General features: G+C 35.3%; 1 protein-coding gene across 1 annotated transcript in view; it reads right to left on the bottom strand.

Moving 5' to 3' along the window:
- Positions 1-289: 289 nt before the first annotated feature.
- Positions 290-22232, bottom strand: part of LOC119840358 (mannosyl-oligosaccharide 1,2-alpha-mannosidase IA) — a 61648-nt gene continuing 39705 nt past the window's right edge. Inside the window, exons 2-11 of the mRNA XM_038366941.1 lie at positions 14272-14490; positions 7746-7925; positions 6280-6382; positions 5224-5331; positions 4487-4572; positions 3924-4065; positions 2980-3118; positions 2097-2241; positions 1370-1486; positions 290-508 (exon numbers count right to left, since the gene is read on the bottom strand). Coding sequence (XP_038222869.1) covers positions 368-508; positions 1370-1486; positions 2097-2241; positions 2980-3118; positions 3924-4065; positions 4487-4572; positions 5224-5331; positions 6280-6382; positions 7746-7925; positions 14272-14490 — 1380 coding nt within the window. The 3' untranslated portion in view covers positions 290-367. The remainder of the gene's footprint in view (positions 509-1369; positions 1487-2096; positions 2242-2979; positions 3119-3923; positions 4066-4486; positions 4573-5223; positions 5332-6279; positions 6383-7745; positions 7926-14271; positions 14491-22232) is intronic.

The following is a 22232-nucleotide window of genomic DNA, read 5'->3' as shown; positions in this document are numbered from 1 at the left end:
ATGACATGTTTAAAATCCTTCAACGGTTATTTCCAATTACGTTAAGACATACAAGAAATCATTGCTTCTTCGCGAAAGTTTTAAAACTTCTACGATTTATAAGTGAAGAGACACACAATTCAAAGTGTACAGTGAAAGTGTAACTTTACACTTAGTTATCCCCTTGTAGAAGGACGAACCTCAAGTCACACAACTGAAACGACATATTAGTGAAGTGTCTCACAAACCCAAGTGCGTAGTGAAATCTTGGTACCCCCATATAAAAACCCAACAATGTTCCGCACGTCTCACTCAGTCGCACACCTATAACATTTTTATTAGTGAACTCACAACTCAAAGTGTTAAAGTGTAATTGCAAAGTGCAAGTCTAGACTTGGTTATCCTCCTGTTTGTCGGCGGCTCGGTACAGCGGGTTCTTGTCCTTGACGGGGAAGGGATGGGCCTCCGTGTTGAACACCCACTCGTCCAGCGAGAGCAGTGAGTCGTCAGCGAATATCAGGTATAAATACTGAAAGATAATAAACATACATGTTTTATTTTTTGTTAAAAAATGATACACTCTCACAAATATATGTTTATTCCTTTCTTGATGAATAATTAAGTGATTTTCTTTGTATCTCAGAGAGAAAGTTATTGTTAGGGTGAAGCTTATGAAAATACTTTGTTCAGATTCTGATATACGGACAGCCGAGAAATATATACAATATGAGATTTCACGTTATGACACAAAAGTTAGAGCGTTTTCGGTCCAACAGCGTAACATATCTAAACACGTGCGAAGCCGGGTCGAGTTGCTAGCTAAAAAAGCCTGCAATCTATATCTATCTTATATATAAAAATCTATTGCCGTTCGTTAGTCTCGCCTCACTATTAGACGAGCACGCGGCTATCTAAGGCTCGAGAATCGCTTAGCGGATTTTGATAATTTCGGTTTTGTTTCATTCATAATAGTCCAGGGAAGGTTTAAAAGTAAGAAATATATAGAAAAACGTATCACCAAACTATGTATGGCGTTGCGAAGTTCGCCAGTTCAGCTAGTATATATATAAAAATGAAACCCGTTTTCCTTGGTCACGGTATTACGCGTGAATGGCTGGACCGATTTCACTAATTCTTTTTTTGTTGTCTTTGTTATTATTAGGATAAGGTTCTTACGGAAAAAATATTAAGAAAATCTCTCAGAAATATAGAAAAATGTACATTTAATTTTGCATATTATAAGAAACGCGAGTAACAAATGTCAATGTCATTCACAGCCATAGATTATATTTATATAAGGAGTTGACATAGGGAGATGAAAGCGATATAACCGAATGCCACGCGGGCGAAGCCGCGGGCGGAAAGCTAGTAACATTATACAACAAGATACCTTGAGCGTTTCAGCGAGGAAGTAGCTCTGCTGCACGTCGTCGCCCTGCGGCTGCGCGTGGTACACGTTCATGACGCCCGTGTACCCGCCCTCCACGCGGCAGTGCTTCTCGAGGGCCTGACGGGTTGAGGGGGGTTTATGTTTCATATTATATGATAAAAAAAGTCAGAAATTAAGAATATATTTTTTGCCACACACAATTTTAAAGTGTATAAAATTTAAGTACCTTTTTTTTATTATTTTTCATTAGCTTATTTGGTAATAATCTCAAACAAGTAAAAAAATATTCTAATCACAAATTTAAAGAAAATCTGTCAAATATTCTTAAATAGTTAGATTACGAAGCCATAGAGGACTTATTGCGTATACACATATAAACGATTTTCTTTCTTTTTTTTATTATCTTAACCCACAGACACACACACCCACACACACACACACATGCATGCACTTTTTCTAATTTTAATATACTTAATTGAAAAAAAAAACCTGTAAGAAACTATAATTTACAAAAATGTGAGGGATTCTAAAGCCTGTAACACAGTTTTTACTAACACAGGCTTTCGTTTCTACCAATATAATTGTATTATTTAACAGTTTTAATAAAGACTTTATTATTGTTATTTATGCCATAACGGGCAACTGAGCTAGTCTATAAGATTATCAAAAAAATCCTATAAATTATTTGTTAATTATTATATTATTAAAATAATTATATAACCCGTACCTCAACAGCTTCCCAGGCCCAGTCGCGGTACTTCTGCTCCTTGGTGAGCCGCCACATGATGAAGTAGCTCTCGAACGTCTCCGGCCGCAGCAGGTACATCTTCTCGTTGCTCTTCATCGCTCGCGCTTCCATGGCGCCGGAGAACCTGGACAATATTCGTCATATGGAATGTGTATTACTGATGTTTCAGTGCTTAAATCGGCATATAAGTTCATATTTTGTTTCCCACTGCTGGGACACAGGCTTCTATTTAGGGTGTGACGGCAAAAGTCAAAAGTCAAAAAAATATATAGTAAATATGATATTCGTACAAATTAATATAGGTTAGGCACGCATAGACGATCATTTAGTATAGGAGATGTTACAGTATTTTATTCTTGATCTGCGATAGTATTTCCATTTTTGTTAGTTCGTAGTTCGCTTTTTTTTTTAATTTTTACTTCGCCACTAATGGGAAATCAATGTATCATATTTGGTACAACATTCACAATTAAATTTTTTTTGAAACTAAAAAAATGTTTTATCATGTCAAGATTCTTGTAAACTATTTGGATTTTTTAATACCACACTTCCAAATTTATTGCACCTTCCAGATTTCCCTACTTTTAGTTGTAACAAAGGCATATTACAACTAGTCCAACTAGATACAACGGGTACAACTACAGGTACTGACGGTAACGCATATACATACATAAAGTAAATAGCAGTCCGCCCTGGCTTCGCCCATCTTACATATCTAGCCTATAGCCTTCCTCAATAAATGTGCTATCTAACACTGAAAGAATTTTTCAAATCGGACCAGTAGTTGAGTGACCGAGATTAGTGCGTTCAAACAAACAAACAAATTGTTCAGTTTTATGATATTAATATAGATGTGGAGTACCTGAACGCCTCGGGGCCGAGCTTGGTGTCGGAGCGCGCGTAGCTCTCGTGGCAGGTGTGCGTCAGCTTGCGCGCCGCGTCCATGTAGCGCTCCGACAGCGAGTTCTCCAGCGTCGTCGACGCCAGCGCGAACATGCCGCCTGCCCGACAGAATATACTATATATACATAACTAGCTGCGCCCCGCGGTTTCACCCGCGTCAGTCCGTCCGGGAATATCGGGATAAAAAGTTGCCTATATGTTATTCCAGTTGTCCAGCTGTCTACGTACCGAATTTCATTGTAATTGGTTCAGTAGTTTTTGCGTGAAAGAGCAACAAATACACACACACACACATCTTTACAAACTTTCGCATTTATAATATTAGTAGCAGTAGAATTACGTAAGTTTCAGTGTTCGATGCGCAGTAGTGAAAGAACATCTAAATTAAAAACTTTAGCAATTCATCAGATTAGTTATTTTTGGACCGGACTGACTGAAATTAGGAACGTCAATGACCTACATGTGTCAATTACGAATCAAACGTCATTTGAAAAACGACACAGACATATTTTTACATTTGAATAACAGTCTATTTTATTATTTCAATTCTATAGTTTAGTATATTCTATTAGTAATATTCGTCATATTGATCATATATTTACCCAACTTATTCAAGACCGAAAATAAAAAATAGCCATTACATTTTTTTGTAAATTACAAAATCAACCTGGAAAGATACCAGCTATCGTGACCTTCCTTCTTGTATGATATATATTCACTCATTTATTTCAATTACCAATTTATCTTTACAGGCAAGAAGGCGACCTGTGCACTAAGAGACGGACTCCTATTAAGTCTTCGCAAGAAGAGTATCTCTTTACAGACCGAACCAAGGTTTCAAACACATCGCATCAGCACAAAGCAGGCGGAACATTAGCAGCAACAAAGAAATACCAAACTCACCAGCGAAACAAGACAAATGGTCCATCTTCTCTTCAAATATCCTCCCATACTTCAACTCGGCTAGATACGACAATCCCGCCGGCGAAACCCTCAGCATCTTATCCAACGCCGCCTGCATTGCCTCGTCGAACATGATACGTGCCTGAAATATGTTTAAATAGACATTTTAAATGCTATAAAACTTTCGGTCATCATTTAGGACATTAATAAACAATACTAGATAGACTAAACACGACTAAAACTACCCAATCAGATGTTTGGTGCTTTGTAAATACGACCTTTAAAATATGAGAATAAGGTTGAATTTTGATATTTAATGACGTGATTAGTTTAGGGCGTAAGATTTTAAAAATTCTGGTACGTTTTAAAATAAAAAACATTCAGCCCATTTATTGTGTGGCTATGTACTATGTGGGTAAAAGCACGGGGCACAGTTAGTATATAATAAGCTTGATTTTCTAAGACTTTTCAAACACTTGACCCCAGTTTTAAACTCGTTTTTGTATAGAATAATTATTAAAAATCAACAAAGCATAAAACTAAAGATTAAATTTAAAACATGCCTGTTCGTCTTCGTTGTTGGTGACCAGCCACGCCTTCAGCAGGTACTCGTAGAACGAGTCGCCGAGCGCGCCGAGCGACATGTGCCCTGGAACCATCACCATCACCATCACCATCACCATCACCATCATCATCATCATCATCATCCTCATCATCAAGATCATCATTGCTAATACAATAAAATTACTCTATCTTTCTGTCTCTTCTTCACGCCAGAACCATAGAATCGATTTGGATGAAATTTCGTTCAGATTAGCTTGAGACTCGAGAAAAGATTCAGTATCCGTGGAGTCTGGAGTGAAAAATGCTGATATTTATAACGAAGAAATAATTACTTCCTATGGGAACATCTATTATGATGCGTGCTTCGATCACCCCGTAATTTATAAAATCAATTTAAACAGAGTTGAGTTAAGTTCCCTGACGCAACTTCAAGGTTGAAGCGAATGGCAGTTTAAAAAAATACTCTTCGTATCTTCATATTTCATTTGTAAAAGTATATAAGAATAGAAAAGTTATAAGTTATACGATCTTATATCAATATTGTATACTAGTATATAAGAATAGAAAAGTTATAAGATCTTATATCAATATTGTATACTAATGTTCTGCTTCTAACTTTTCTGTTTGCTCGGAAGATACAGGTTCTTAGCAATAAGTATGTGTTTATTACGTTTCTCTTTTCCCCAATATTATGTCTCTTACTTCTTTATTACTCTTTTTTAATAAATATACTAACTCTGCCCCCACTGGCCGCTCCGTGGGTTGATGTAGTTCGGATAGAGGCCGTCCGGCTTCTGTATGTTGTGGAGCACTTCGCGGATACGGGCCGCCTTCTGCCTGTAAACTGTTAGACGATTATTTCATTACGGTGTATCATTTAAAGATGTAATAAAATATTTTAACTTTCATATATATAAAGAATAAAATAAATTTCGATGTGTTTTTTGTACCTCTTATTTGACTATGGGTAGAAAATATATTTATAAATAATAACCGTTTGAAAATTATAAAGATTAAAATTTTAGTTTTATAGCATTGAAATGCTTTATAAATGAGAAATTTTGAAGCATTTCAAATGCTATAGAACTAAAAATTAAATTTAATAAAGCCCGCGTTCCATCGATACAATATCATTGAAATAATGTTTCATATTGGTTGTGATAGTTCTTAATCATCTCAATAGATGGCGTGGGGTGTCCCTTAGGCACATAAAACTGAAAGAGTAGAAGAAATTCGATTCGAGAGGCTAGGCTAGGAGCTACGGTTTGGCAAAATGACGGGGGTTCGAATGCCGCCTCGTGATCAAATTTTTTCTATTCTTTCAAAATTTCTCAATTATAAAGATTAGAAAAAAAAACGCTTATGAGGCGGGATTCAACCCCGCGTCTTTCGCTTACTCGCCACAGTAACATGTTTCTTCTTTCTTAAAAATATTAGCCAACTACTCTAAATAAGGTGAGGTTTTCCGGGTGCGTATTATTATCATATTTTGTGTAGCTTTTATTGATTATTAAGAAATAGAAGACACATGTATTTAATATGATATTTAAGAAGATATTTAAAATTAACTTTTTTAAAGGAAGTCCAATTTTTGTTTAAACTTGTAATTCTCATAAGATTCTTTCACGAGATCGTTTTAGATAAGATATCGTCATTAATTATTACAAAGCCCATTGATTAAAGATAAAGATGGGTTGCTATCATGTGCGATAGTAAATTGAATAAAATTTAAATAATTTTAACCAACTGTTGTCTAAATTTTTCTTATTTCTATTAAATATATCATTAATACCTTCTTTCCCCGTGACGTCACTCAGGTACGTGAATTCGAGATGCAACGTACCAACCTCGGAGAGAATGCTGTTGGAGCCGGCCCAGTGATACTGACGGCTCGCCTGGAAAAACGTTACGTCATTCAGTAGGAATACATACCAGAATTTTTACTAGCAAATTATTTTCGAAATTACGGTAGTTACGGTTGAATAAAAACATAAGTAATTTAAATAAAGGTTTACATTCGAAAGACTTGTTTGTACGATAACTATTTATGACAGTAATAGTGATATCATTTAGTACTATTATTTCTGATAGTCTATTTGACACTAGAAGTTATTTTTAATAGGTCATCTTTCGGCGTTTGAATGAAAGTTGCGGTAAACCGAAAATAACCAGGAGCTGTGAATCCGGCCTTACATCTCGGAATCGAGAACTGACCAAATTGCCTATATCATTTATTTATTTATACATCACTAGCTGTTCGCCCCGGCTTTGTCCGTGGTACATATATAGCCTAAGTCACTCAGCGAAGTTGCAGCTTTCTAATAGTGAAAGAATTTAAAAGAAAAACTTAAAATCGGTCCAGTAGTTTTTGGGTTTATCTATTACAAAAAAAAAAAAACAAACAAAAATGCAAAATCTCTTTCTTATATTAGTGTAAACACATCGAACCCTAATCCACCCATTTACGGCGCTAAGAACAAATTGATTACCATTCACGCTGCGCGGATTTTCGCACACGATTAGACTTTGTAATAGCTCCAAGGGTCACCGCGCCTAATTAGGAATGTATTCGGAATGACAACGAACCGCCTTTGATGATAACGAAGTCGGGATATTCGAAAAGGTCCGATTAATACGAAGCTCGGTGATTAATTTATTCACTGATATCGATACCCTTTAGGGGGAACGGGTGAAGAAGATTAAACGACGTTCTGCACTGGCAATAATGCATTGCTGAATATTCAAGTGACAGTAAATGGCGATAGCGTTTGAAATATATTAAAATAATCAAGTTTTGAGAAATAAATTGAAGCGTGTTTTTTTTAAGAGACAAGTATGCAAATTGATGATAAAGTATATTAATGTTTACGCATAATTAAAGATACAAATGTACCTTGTACAATGATCATGCGCTGCCTTTGTTATATATAAATGCAATTGTATAAACATTAACGTAAACCACTTGACATTGCTTGTTTTAGTCACGGATGTTAATCACCTGTTATACGCCTTATAATAATATTTAAATAACTGAAGCATAATTCATTCAATGTTGATGAACCCAATAAGATGTTGACTGAAGCTAATTTATACTCGTACAATAAGTAATACCCAATATTTAATAAACTATTTTATAAACTAAAGCAATCGTTTTTACTGCTCGTCAAACTAGCTAATATCATATTAAACCATTACTTTAAAAGTATTAAAGTTATCCTGACAAGTCCCGATCCTTATCGACTATGAGATATAACTAACCTTATTAGTAGGGTTGATCAGTGCATGCGGCAGGCCAGTGGGGGTGTCGAACGCCGGCAGCAGAGCGTCTGCCACCTCGGCGGCCTTATCCCGGAACACCGTGTCACCGGTCAGCGCGTAGCATGACAGCAGACCGCCCACGAAACGGATCGTCGTCTCGAATACTGATAGGTCAGAGTCCTGGAATTCAATAATTCAATTATAAATCACTAGCTGTTCGTCCCGGTTACGCCCGTGGTACATACTACATATATAGCCTATGTTACTCAGTGACGATGCAGCTTTCTAATGGTGAAAGAATTTTTAAAATCGGTCCAGTAGTTTTTGCTTGAAACGTTACAAACATACAAAATTACAAATGTTTTCTCAGTATAATAATTCCAGATACGTGTTATTATCAGGCAACGACGACATTTAAAGGAAATGAAAGAAAGGAAAACAAATTGTAATAAGGTGTCGCAGTAAATAGTTTAGCAGTTAGTTACATCGTTTTAAAGTGGCATCTGTTAAAAATTATACTCATAAAAAACTTGTTTTAATTATCTATATAGTAATATAAGATAAAGTAAATAATAAGATAGAAAGAAGAGCTAAATATCATGATGAAACTTCGTAAACCATTAAACGGAATCATAACAATTATATGAAATAGGTTTGTCCAATTGGAATTGTATTGTATATTCATATGAGCAAAGTAAATAGATCTTTAAAACTATTGTTACACACCCGTTGATCATCGAACAATATAATCAAACGGATTGTATTCCGCTTCAAGCTGCATTAGCTTCAATAGCTGATAGCCACAATATATTCAACATTATGTCCTCTAATATAATACATTTGTACCATTGACAATAATAATTGTTACAAATTGAACTAAACAACCAGACAAAAAGCCCGTTCGCTTTTCATTGACGGGAAAATTGGGGGTAAAAGGGCCGAGTTTTATAATGTTTCTAATTATTTTCTTTGTGCTCTTTCATAGCGTTATCTCGTTGTTTTAGGTTGCTCGTAAAATGAGATTTTGTTTTATCATCCGCTTTGAAACCCGTGTAGTTGGGCACCGCTCATACAAAGTCTGCCACTCATGTGTACTTTTGTTAAGCCCGTTTTTATGCCGGCATAAGCGGACAGTGTGCAAGCGCTTTCTATCGAGGAAAATACGTGTCAGATATTTTCAACAATAAAACAACCGGCAAGGGGTTTTACGCTGCGGTTCATGTAAGCGGATAAAAAGGACTCAAATTGAAATAGATAGACCCATATATTTATGATATATTACATTGGTAAAATTAATTGACATTTTGTATTCTCTGTAAACTGCATTTTATGAATTGACGTTCCGAAAAACGAAGGAGGTTTTCAATTCAAGTGTAATTTTTTATATACATAATTATTTAATAAATCCGTGGGATTTTTTAATCGATGACAACAATTATTTTTGTGTTTGATGGGAAATTATAATACCTTCCTCGCTCGGAGACGGTGACGGTGAGATTTATGACGTATGTAGTTAATTTTATTGCTTATATATTTTTTGTTTTCCAGATTTTCGTTTTTACGCAACTTGATTATTTATAAATTTTTAAAGAAAGAAAGACGAAACCGGTCACGATCGATTTTGTATACGGTATATTTCAAATTGCTTTCAAAAAGCCTACCAGGCTGTCAGAAAAACAAAGAGAAAATTAACCTTTAAGGTTAATTTTCTCTCTACTCTACAGGTATTGAAACATCTCACAGCGGATATTAGTATCCGCTATGGCTATAAACGCTTTCTGTGTTCTTCGCATTTAATTATTTACCAGATTTAAGTGCTTATAAAAGTTGACAACAAAATAAACTACGAAATAAGAATACCGCGGCTCGTTTGAATGCAACAAAATTATTGAGTGATTATTTAATTAGTAAAATCAAACCAATTTATTATTTAATCATGTAACATAAGAAATCAGTTTCCTTTGATTTTAATATTAATTACTTTGTTATAGCATAGCATAGACAGCACAAATATAATAATATATAGAATAGTCCAAATTCGCCATCTTTAGATATTCATGAGTGACGTTTTACAGTGGATTTCGTCATTCTTGGTTGACGGACTGAAAGCACTTAATAATTGTGAGTTATTACTAATGAAGCGTCGCGTCGTGTCCTTTGAAGGCTATTAGCAATTATAATTTATTACTGACTCAACATTGCACATTTATAACTCAATACACCTTCACGTAAGTGGTAAAAGTACAAAATAAAAGTGTTTTCGGCTTATGAATTAGAGGAAACGACAATACGTTTTACAAAAAAGGGAATCTGAGGCAGATAGATCAGATTTATTGCCATCGTCGTCAACTATAAACCGTTCCCGTGTGCCTCCCTCAACTTAAACAAAAATCTCCTCGCCGTATCGAACCCACGACCTCCTGTCTCTAATACACGATTTCACTGAATCTGAAAAGGGGACACGGTAACATAAACTATCAATTCAATAATTGTAATTCAATTTCCTTATACCCACGGTTCAATACATTATAATGCGTTTACCGTAAAATTCATTACTCGTATAAGTTAGTAGTAAATAGTATAAAAATATAACTTATATAATATGCTCTGCATGTACTACATAACATATAAGTATATTTTTACAACTATAAATAAGAGCCATGGGTATTTATATTGTAACATCAAGCTAAGCAATCGCAAAACTCGACAGGCTATTTAAAGACAGGTGCAGCGACAAGTTTCACGAATCAATGGAAGGAAAAAGTAGTACCTATACGAGGTAATTCGATAAAGTTTGTTGAGGACTTTAAATCACGAGCTGTCTTTCTCAAAGCTCAAACGGCAAAACGACAACTATTTATTTCAAGCTGTCGAAGAGCTAACATTATTAAATTCTTCTATTTTTCAAGGCTAGTCTATAGGCGTAGTTATAATTTTTTTACTTGGATTTGTATTTATAAAAGACAAGCTGCGCCTGCGGTTTCACCCGCGTAAGTCTGTATCCCGTAGAAATATCGGGATAAAAAGTTGCCTATGCGTTGTTCCAGTTGTCCAGCTATCTACGTATCAAATTTCATTGCAATCGGTTCAATAGCTTTTGCGTGAAAGAGTAACAAACATACACACATCCTCACAAAGTTTAAATAATATTAGTAGGATAGGATAGTAGGAAGTAGCATAGGATTAATCGACTGACTGTGCGAGAAAAACAGAAAACCGGCGTGAAATAGCATTCTGCTGTTTCGTTCGTTGAGTGGGAGTGCCGGAGGCCTATATCCTTTTCCTTACCCATCCCAGACCTTTCCTTTATTCCTATCGTCAACCCTTTCTTAATCCCTTTCCAATGTAAAGTCGGCAGTCCATTTGTAGAGGCGTAAGGACTGCAATCGATCTAACGCCTCTCCAAATGTTCATGGGCGGTGGCAGCGTTTACCAATTGCCGACGGTGGTAAAAAAAAGAATTGTTTAAAATAGCCGGCACAACAGAAAAAAATATATGACATTATTCCGGAAGGATCGTGGAGCATAGTCATAAACTAAGAATATAATCCAAGTATAGTAACATTGAAACAAATTCGCAACGTTCGCACCGTGCAAATTACAACTGAGCGAAAACGAAAAATATTCTAGAAAAACATTAGCCAAAATAAAATCCGAACACAAAGAATAGCTAGCTGTACAAACTCTTCGCTGACATTACGGGTCTACTTCATTTAACCAATGGATTTGTTTAAAACATTGCGTCTCGTTCCAAACAGTTTGCATTCTTACCGTGTCTCATTATCTCCGGCGCAGTCCAATGCATTCGGTAAATGAAAAAAGTTTGCGAAGAGCGTGTGTAAGGTGCACAAAAAAACCACAAACAAAACTCTCCGCTGAGGGACTTTTGAATAACTGCCACTGGTTTTAATAGTTGCTTGTACATTGTCAAAGCTTCGCTATTGTCTATGTTTAAATTTTGATTTTAAGAATATCGTGGAATTTGTTGATTTAAATTTGAACGATATATAACGTGATAATTATTTTCTTTGTCGTGACGTGTGGAAATATATATTGACCTGGAAATACCTGTAGACAGTCCTTGAAAGAATACGGAATACTCGATTTATCAACATCTATAATTATCTAAATCGTTGGTATTATCTTTATATCGTTATTCAAAAATGATTGAATAAATTATGGAATCTGTAAATCTTGCAGCTTTAATATATCAACATTTGTGACTAAATATAGATATTGTATTTATTTAATAAACTAGAATCTATTATTGCTACACGTGGTATGCGCATACGCATGCCACAGCGGAAACTCCGACCATATTACGTTATGTCAATAGTCAACCTCTTTTACAATTGGGTGTAGCTAATCGGCCATTAAATTTAACTCATGTAATCTTGATTTTCCAGCACATAAATTAGATCTTTAATTAATATTCAATATATGTTCAGATGTTTTTGATTGTTGCATTCTTGGACAAACTCAGGCGCATTTAATTGGAGCACATTGTAAAGGCACGTACCCACGAAAAAGTTTTCAGTCATACGTGTATTGCAGCCACAATAGACGTTTGTTATATGGCTTCGGTGTTTGTTAATATCTAATTAATACCGAAGCACCTAATTAACAATTTTCTCTTCATTATGAGCCGGTTCATTTCTTATTACTGATACGTAAATGGATGTCACATTTGTGGAATTGAATTTTAAAGTGGTCTGGAAGAAATTAATTAATAGCTGCTGTTAAATAATGTACGCACTATGTCAGAAAACCGTGGAACGTAAGGAATCGGTCTTAAATATATTACCTAATGGGAAAAATGTAAATTTAGTGTTATTATTTAGCGCATGTTAATAGGTTTATAGGTATTTAGTCAACTCGCTACAGTAAAAATGTTATAAACGAAGCCAATCTGTTATGCTTTTTCTATCTTTAATATTAAGAGCGAACTCCCTGATTAGACGTCATATGTAGCACCGACACAGCTCCACCCAACTTTTCTTTTTCAATAAATCAAATCCGTCACAGTTTGTGTGCATAATACCTAAGCGTAATATTGAATCATTGTTGAGCACTCGAACTCTTAATTTTCTGTCTTTTAAATTATTAGACTTTTCAGTTTTCAGTTGTAGTTTCAGCTAATTGATGGTATGCCGCATGTCGCTAGCAACAGCCAACTATAAATAAATTATGCATAACTTTTTCGCCGCGCGATATTTTCGTCTTTCTAATTCTATACGTACTGTAAGTGCATTTAGTGTTTGATTCTCAGATATTAGCATTTTTCATTAAAATTATTCTCTTAAAATGTTATTCAAACTTATTTTAAATAATAATAATAATAATAATCAGATAATTTAAAGATATTATTTTAAAGATATAGGTAAAATTAAAATTATACAACACAAAAGAAATTCATCTTGGCTATATATACCTATAAACTATACAAACTACTAAATAACGCTTTCATAATAGAACGATGAATACTTATTTGAAATCTTCTGGACGAAACCTCGTAGCGTTAATATTCGGTATAAAAATATTAATATGGCTCATCATTGTAGACAAATACACATGCCATAGACTAAACAAAACTGATTACACATTACAGACTGACATTTTCATATACATAAATACATACGATATGTTATGATGTGTGTTACCTATTCATATATTGCGAGCATTATTAAAACATGATTTTCTTCCAATTATCCTAGTGCACAATAGTTGGTGTCATATACCAACCACTAAACTCCACGCTATAATTACACAAGACGTCCATAAAAAATCCTAATATCCATTTTTCCTCATGAGTGTATCCAAAAGTGGGTAAAGTTTATCGCCCCTAACTGTACATTTAGTAAACAGTTCTGCTTAAATACACCGCGACACTTTCTAAATCGACTGTATCCTTTCGAGAAATATTATAGTGTGTTAATGTAAAAATAAATAGATTTTTTATTGAAAAGTCTATCGTCGCATAACGTAATCTAGTGAAGGTATACTATTAAAAAGCAATTCTCCATATCCGTTAGTGCGATCTGTTAGATTCTTATGTTTTATTGCATTCCGAGGTAAGATTCTCATTCACACCTCACATTTTGCTATCTTAACGAGCATCGAACGTTCTTGAGATTAAAAGTAGTACCAATGTTAAACCTGAACAGGTAAATGGCGTAGGTAAATATTTCAAACTAAAATATATATTTATTATATCAAAATTGAGTACCTACTCGTAGTTTAAATATTGACTGAGATTCTGACCCCTGTTCAAATAGGAGTTTAATATATTCGAGGCACCCGCTTATGTTTCACAACATAAATCAAATTCTTTTAACGGATTTTAAGCGCGACTTATTTACTTACTCTAAAAATCCCGAGATTTCAAACACTATCCCATGGTTTCCAAAAATGGTCACGGATCAGTCTGCCCGATCAAAAAAAAAATGAATAAACCGCAGTTAAAATCATGACCAAGTATCATAACACTCGCGTAAAACCAAACATAAGAAAATTATAAATCACTCACGATTTCGTTGATGCGGAAGTGTTCAGCGATCCACTCCCTCCCCTCCCGGAACTCCTCCATCAGGCCCATGATGTAGAGCGTGTCCATGCCGTCCACTATCGTCGCGCCGAGGTCTCCGCCGCCGAAAACACTCGTCAAATGCGCACGCTTCGATATAGGTTTCAGCTCATTCTTGCCCCAGGCGTACAGCTTGTAGTTGTTCCATGCGTGACGCATCATCTGCGGAGAAAAAGTTATACATTGATTATCAAATGCTTATTAAACAAAGCTCGCATTGTGGTAGGCTACAAACGTTTGTATTATTTTGTCGTGTTGTTATGTTACCCGATTAGGCGTGTCATCTCCATTATGCTGCGTGCACCAAAGTTAAGCTTCTGGGAATATATGTATATTATATTGTTACAAAGTAACGCACAGTTTGTATTCACATAGCAATTTCTTTATAATAAATACCTAGAATTTGCGGTATACAATTGTGTACACGATAATTCCTCTCCAATACCGATATGCGATAACTATACAATATGCGATATTATTCGAACCCTAACTTACAATTTTAGAAGTGTTATTGGATACAATTTTATTTATTCAATAAGACTTCTTCTAGAAACACGTTTACATCATCATAAAATAGCTAGTTTTGGTAAAAGGTACCAACGCCACAGAAAGCAGTTCCTACAGAGCTCTCTACTACTATTACTTCATCATCATCATCAATAATGAAGTCAAAGTATAGCTGTGGTTCTTACGCGACAGAATTTCATGAAATTTCTCCCCCCATTCATTAAATCTTCGTAAAACACTTGACATTTATCTCGTATTCGATAACTTCAGAAGTGTAATTCATACAACCACATATTGCGGCCGGTATCCAATATTCTATAGGTTAATTAATTATCCGCGCTCCAGCTCTTTTTTGAATGAAAAATAACTTTAAATCCGCAAACATACGACGCGATGTAAGTGAAGTAAAGCGTTGTTGTTAATAACGAGAGGTGGCTAGTGGCCTACATTTAATTACGGCAGCGGTACTCGAACAATGTTTTAACAACACTGCAAATATTTCCATGAATTCCGCTCCGCTGATCCTTCAAAGGCAATTTCAGTACCGAATTAATTTCTTGAGGAGATAGTTATAGATATACGTATGTTTCTGACAAGAATGTGCTGTTATTAGATTATCTATGAAATACATATTTCAATGTTATGAAACATAAACGAATTAGATAGAAAGTCATACTGAAATTAAAGTACAGTGAGATTTAAAATTAAGAATATTAGCTGTTCTTATTATTTTCAGCTCATATATGTCCCCAATGCAGGGACGTGGACCTATGCCATAATCAACCACTCTGGCTAAGTGCAGCCAGTAATTTCTTAAGGGATTACTTTTCCAGCTGATCACGGGTGATGTCATGACTAAAGGAAATTGCGTTTCATTCTTAACCGACATCCAAAAACGAAAAGGAGAAGGTTCTTATGTTGGTCTGTATGATTGTCATTTTTTTATATATACCTCCTATTATATATAATATGGAGTTAGTTTCGGAAACTTAAACGTACCCTCATAAAATAGAGTTAACGTAGAGGATTTTCAAAAACCGACCGTGCTGTTTTCCCGCTTCTAGCACAAAAAAGAAGTCATTGTCTAGAAGCATCATCATTACACACAAAAGCTTAGAAGCCAGGCATAGGCGGTTCGCGTTATCGTCGTGACAAACCGCCCCCTTCCCTACGCCGAGGCACTTTTTCACAAAAATCACAATTTAAATCATGAAAAGCCCGTACATGAGAGGCGCAAGTCGCTCGAAGCGTAAGTTTTAATCTCGGCTCGGCACGGAGGCTACACTAATGAAAGGATATCGTACTTTTCTCGAAGCCATTCATTATTATTAGGCCCTGCAAACTTTACGGTCGACTGGGAAAGGTGGCGATTTTTCCAAGTTCTACTTTATAGAAACTGTCGACAACATTCAATATACGCCGTTTTATGCTTTTAAAGAAAATTAAAAGGCCGTTTGATTTTTGTTCATTTTATCAAAGCACTAAAAAAGTAATGTTTAATTTATGTGTCGTTGTATTGCGCAACACATTGTTACGCAATTTTTTCGTTAGGGATTTTCTAAGAATAAATAAGCGAACTTAATCATTTATCAATCCATTTCATATTACTTCATATATCATATTACTTTAGCTATCCACCATACTAAAAAGTGAAATCCCGTGTCCCCTAGTGGGTATAGGGCAGATAATATTAAAGAAAATCGATCAGTGAAACATCACTGATCGATTTTCTTTAAGCACAAGTAGGTGATCAGCCTGTGTCCTGCCAGGCCGAGACATATTTTTTTGTTCGTCTACACCGGGAGTCGAACCCAGTGCCCCTCGGTTCCACTGTACCAACTTCAAGCGATCTAACCTCCATACTATATACCAAAATATTTAAATATCTGAAACAATACCTGAAGCACTTTCAACCGTTTGTCCTGCACACTAGTGTTGGTCCTCCGGACCCATGTGTCTGTATCAACAAGAATATCGCGTGTGGACCTTTCCAAGATATCCTCGGTACCTAGTTTAGTCACGCTCAGCATAATGCACATTGTCACTACAAACGTACCCCCAACTATGGCTAAGACCCGTAACTTACGCATTGTTCACTATAACACCTTATTTTCAATAAACGATCAACAATATTGAATGACGTTTCGATGCAAAACACCATTTAAATATAAGTGTAAGTTAACTTATAAAACCTTTAACAATATACATAAACTAGAAATCAGATTATATATCGAACGTGCGACGCGTGTTGTCGCGATCGAATCCACGCTGTTTCTGATATTCGCGAACGCGTAATCTAACAGATAATTAAAAAAAAAAACAAAGATCCATTCAATAATCACGCGTCGATAACGTTCGCGATAAACGTGACCCGAGTACAGGAAAATATAAATCTGCGCGCGTCGGCAAACTAATGCCTATTGCTGACTTGGAATATACTGATCTGCGCGAACGATCGTTTATAAACATCGAGATATGGAACAATGGTATGCGAATGGGTGACATTTTTAGTTTAACAAACAAATTGAACGTCGCATTGTTTATTACTTTCTAGCTATGTATAAACTATGTATTTATATAATTCGCTGTTGTAGTTTTGTTTTATAAAAGTGCGTTCATAAATAAAATTGTTAGATCTATCGATAGTATTTATCTTATTGATAATAAATACTCTTTTGATTATAGATAGGGTTTAATCTGCTTATAGTATTAACATTTCGCTATTTCTGGGTACTATGATATAATTTAAAAATAAAAGATTTATTCACTTTGTTGGCATGGCCATTTATTTGATCAAAAATATTCATACACATTCGATATTGTTGATTATTATCGATTTACAGTTAGGTGTTGGCCCTGAATTCTGCTAATTATAATTTAATTAACATTTGATCATTGTTCTAATTTAATTTTAGCATTAAGCAATAACCCATTTAGTATGTCAATTATTACGAAAGTGACACACATACGAGTATTATATTTATAAAAGGTTATCTTATGAACTAGCGGTGATTAGATCACGCCGCGCTCCTTACTCCAAGTTTTAGTAAATACCTACGTATGTAATCTTTGGTTGCAGACGTATAACTAACTCGCTTCCGTGGCTTCTTCACTAAAGCGGCTGGACGGAACACAGTGAGTGGGGTTTGGTCGGTAGGAATCTGTCATAACCCACGGCTCCTATCCCCGTGGGCCGTGGGTACAAGAACAAGATTTGCTAACTCAAAAAAGGTATGTAATATTTATCTTATTGGATTATTACACCATAAGATGGTATATACACGTATGTATATAAATTAAGAACCCTTCTGGTATTCCCACCTAAAAAGCAATGATAACATATCAATGTCTCGTTAATTTCAATGAAATGTTGTGATGTTTTCATTTTATATTCTGTTACCGCCCCTTGTCAACTGTTTCTTAAGTAGAAACTCAAATATTTCCGCTAGGTATTGTAATTTGACAGACTTACTATCGTTTTCTCTCTTTTTATCAATTACTAGCTGCACCCGGCAAACGCTGTTCTGCCTTACTCTGATCATTGAGAGGTATGAAAAATAGATGTTAGCCGATTCTCAAACATGCCCGATATGCACACAAAATTTCATAAGAATTGGTCAAGCCGTTTGGGAGGAGTATGGCAACGAAAACTGTGACACGAGAATTTTATATATTAGACTAGCTGCGCCCCGCGGTTTCACCCGCGTAAGTCCGTATCCCGTAGGAATATCGGGATAAAAAATAGATGTTGGCCGATTCTCAGACCTACCCAATATGCTTACCAAATTTCAGAGGAATCGGTCAAGCCGTTTCGGAGGAGTATGGCAACGAAAACTGTGACACGAGAATTTTATATATATAGATTATAGTCTACTTCTACGCTTTAATCGTTTATTCTTATCACCGCCGATTACTAAAACAAAATGTTGATGACAAACGTGAATTCCAGCTATAAAAAGATCACATCAAATCCTGCAATGCAATCTCAATATCAAGATCAATACTCTTTGATAGATAAGCTCCTAATATTGGAAGTCGGAAGTTAAATTTGTTGAACGCAGATTGTGACATCGATATGCAGCGAATCAAGTTGCAGGCGGAGAAATATATATACAAGAGGTTTGTATGCAGAACCTGCATGCATTAAATTAAAACTAGGTGCGCCCCGCGGTTTCACCCGCGTAAGTCCGTATCCCGTAGGAATATCGAGATAAAAAGTTGCCTATATGCTATTCTAGTTGTCTAGCTGTCTACGTACCAAATTTCATTGCAATCGGTCCAGTAGTTTTTGCATGAAAACTTTACAAACAGACAAAAGTTTCCTCTTCATAACATTACTGTAGAAAGATTGTTAAGTTAATTTTTTATACAGACTGCATTCTACTTCTGTACCAAATTTTATACAGATCCCAACAGAGCTCTTTGTGTGAAAGAGTAACAAACATACATACAATCTTACAAACATTCCATATGTTACTATCTATACATTCTTAAATTCTTAAAAACATTTATATTTTAGTCGGATTTTAAATTTATTGTATGAACCAGTTCATTAAGAGACGAGGTTATTAGATAAATAACTAATTACTAAATTATAAAAAAAAAGCTTATGTTTAGATGGCAATTGTTTTCTTTCAGCTTTTACAATAGAATCGCGAGAGGACGCTCGTGTCTGCGTAAAATTAGTTTTTAATTGCGGGACACAGCGGGAGGGCTAATTAGACATTACTTGAATTAACGGTACAATTGTCGCAGACCTATTGAAATGAAAATTGAATACTTTTTTAAAGTGGGGAAATGTCTGATTGGACAGCTTTTTGGACACATTTACAAAAAAAAAACATCTGTTTTCTTCATAGCTAAATCGTTTATAAAAACAAACTGTTTATCGATTCGCCTGGAGAGCGAACTGACCGACCTAATAATAAATCTAATATAATAGAAAAACCATAAATCAATCCATCAATAAAGAGGGAGCTGACAGTAAGTTTGTGTCATAAAAAACACGATTATAATTTAATGCAATTAAATTAAAAAGTTCGAAGATGAAAATAATAGAGCGCTATTAATTACTGAAGTGCCATCTCACGCGTCCGAAGTCAGCGCGATTGTGGGCAAATGATAAGAGAACTTTTGAAATTTACGACGAAGATAAATCTGCTGACCGGTCATAATCAATTTCGGTTTTTCCCAAAGAGACGACGGATTTTATACGATGTGCTGTAAGGATTTTGATCAAATTTCACCAGAAGAACGAAGTTCGTTTACTATGTTTGACACTTATAGAATACCACCTTTTTATCATTTGATGATAGTTACAGAAAATATATCATGTTAGTTTAAGAATCGCACGAATATTGAAAGAAATGAATTTACTAAGACATCGCAGAAACAAAGGCCAACGTATTATCGCCCTTATTACGAAGCTTGTGAGAAATAACAACGAGAAGAGTATATTATTTGAGAAATTTTTAACGAATACAAAAAAAAAATGGATCACGAGGAAAGATTCGAACCCGTGTCTTTTTGCCAAACCGTAACAACGCCTAGCCGTGATGGGGGGCCCTCAGTAATAGAATGTCTTCTTCTCTTTCGGTTTCATACGCGTAAGCACATTATTTGTTTAACACATGCATATTTTTCTATGTAATAAAATAGTCAGTTGTACTTTTAAATTGAACCAGCGAAGTTGTCTGCGTCGGAAAACACCACAACCAGCAAGATGTGAACAAAACATGCGCCAAAAAACGTGGACGTGTCGAATTATGTATCGTCCGACATACGCGGTGATTTATTAAGTTTATTAGAGGACCCAGGTTCGACGTCACATTGATTGATAGCGGCGACCGCGGCGATGTTACTATGCAGTGTGTCACAAATTTTTCACCGGAACATTTCACGGGAACATCTGACGAAGCATGAAGCGGCTGACATATTTCGAACACTATGCAAGATTAATTTTCGCTCAAGGGGACGACAAAAAACGACATATATTTTATGAACTCTGAACATTTTAAATATGAATATACCATGCATATAGAATAATCTGTTGTATCGCGTAATAATCACTAGTTTTGTAAAATTACAATGGGACGTAGGTACTCACAATGGATTGAACGCACATCTATTTCTGCATTATAAAGTCACGCTGTGAGTTCAAACAATAACATTCGAACACGCTTCACTGTAAAATACATTTCCAAATTAAGTAAATTTAAATATCCAATGGGTGCCTGGTACAGTAATGATTTCTCAAAAACTACCTTTTTGCGCTATGGTAAAGATACCATCAACATGCGAATAAGTTAGACAAAATATTGTAATTTAGTAAGGACTATAAGGAAGAAAAAAAGTGCTAACATAGTGCGACAATTCGTAAGCTATGCGGTTACATAAATTTGTCAGTTACATAAATGATTCACAACTTTAAATACAACACTGAAACAGTGTATTTATCGACCACATTACCTGAAGACGTATGTAATAGATCTACATAACGATAAAATAATGTTTTATCCCCGATAGCGACACGTCTCTCGTAACCATTATATGGAAGAAAGGCTGGGAAGTTAGCAGAGCCATAACAGTAAATCTGAAGGAGCAAGATTTATTCGACTAGGAGTGCAGCGGGTGTCCGCACTCTCACTTAATTACCGCCCGCCGAGATTGCTGCTGGCACATACTGCCATCCTAGTACACTTTAACATTTTGAAGCTAGGCAGAAGCGACACTGTTTATATATATAACTTGAAATATATATATATATATATATATAAGCGAATCCCTATTTCCCTTGGTCACGCCATCACGCGTGAACAGCTGGACCTATTTTAAAAATTCTTTCACCATTAGAAAGCTGCAAATTATACTGAGTGACACAAGCTATATATGAACCACGGGTGAAATCGGGCTTTACTACAAAAGGACTAACATTATTATTAATTAATCATTGATAAAGTAATTATAAAATTTATATATAGGAAATAAGTAAGTATTATAAAAACACAATAATATGCCGATATTAACAGCTCAATTCAAGGATCAATGATAGATACGAAATACAAAAGTGACTTCAAGCTTAGTGTACAAAGCAAAAAGCAATGGGTTGACAAGGAAAAAAATATAATTACATATTATGCTTATTCGAGTTCAAACCGGTATACCATGAAGATAGCTACAGACGGAAGCTCCAGTCATCGGATACGGTCCAACGAGGCACAAGCCACTTCCTCTCGACCCTCATACATCTCCGCTACCCTTGCGGCCTCTTAAACTATTACAAGAGTGCTTCAAGCCTCAGTTAAAATAAGTTACTTGGGATACAATATACCTAGTCTTGCCATAAATATTGTAATAAAGAAAAAAGAAAATTGTTAACTGCAAATAACATTTATTAC

Source organism: Zerene cesonia, chromosome 6, assembly GCF_012273895.1.
Source record: "Zerene cesonia ecotype Mississippi chromosome 6, Zerene_cesonia_1.1, whole genome shotgun sequence".
Taxonomy (NCBI): Eukaryota; Metazoa; Arthropoda; class Insecta; order Lepidoptera; family Pieridae; genus Zerene; species Zerene cesonia.
The sequence above is the reverse complement of the archived record's forward strand: the minus strand, read 5'-3'. Positions and strand labels throughout refer to the sequence as shown.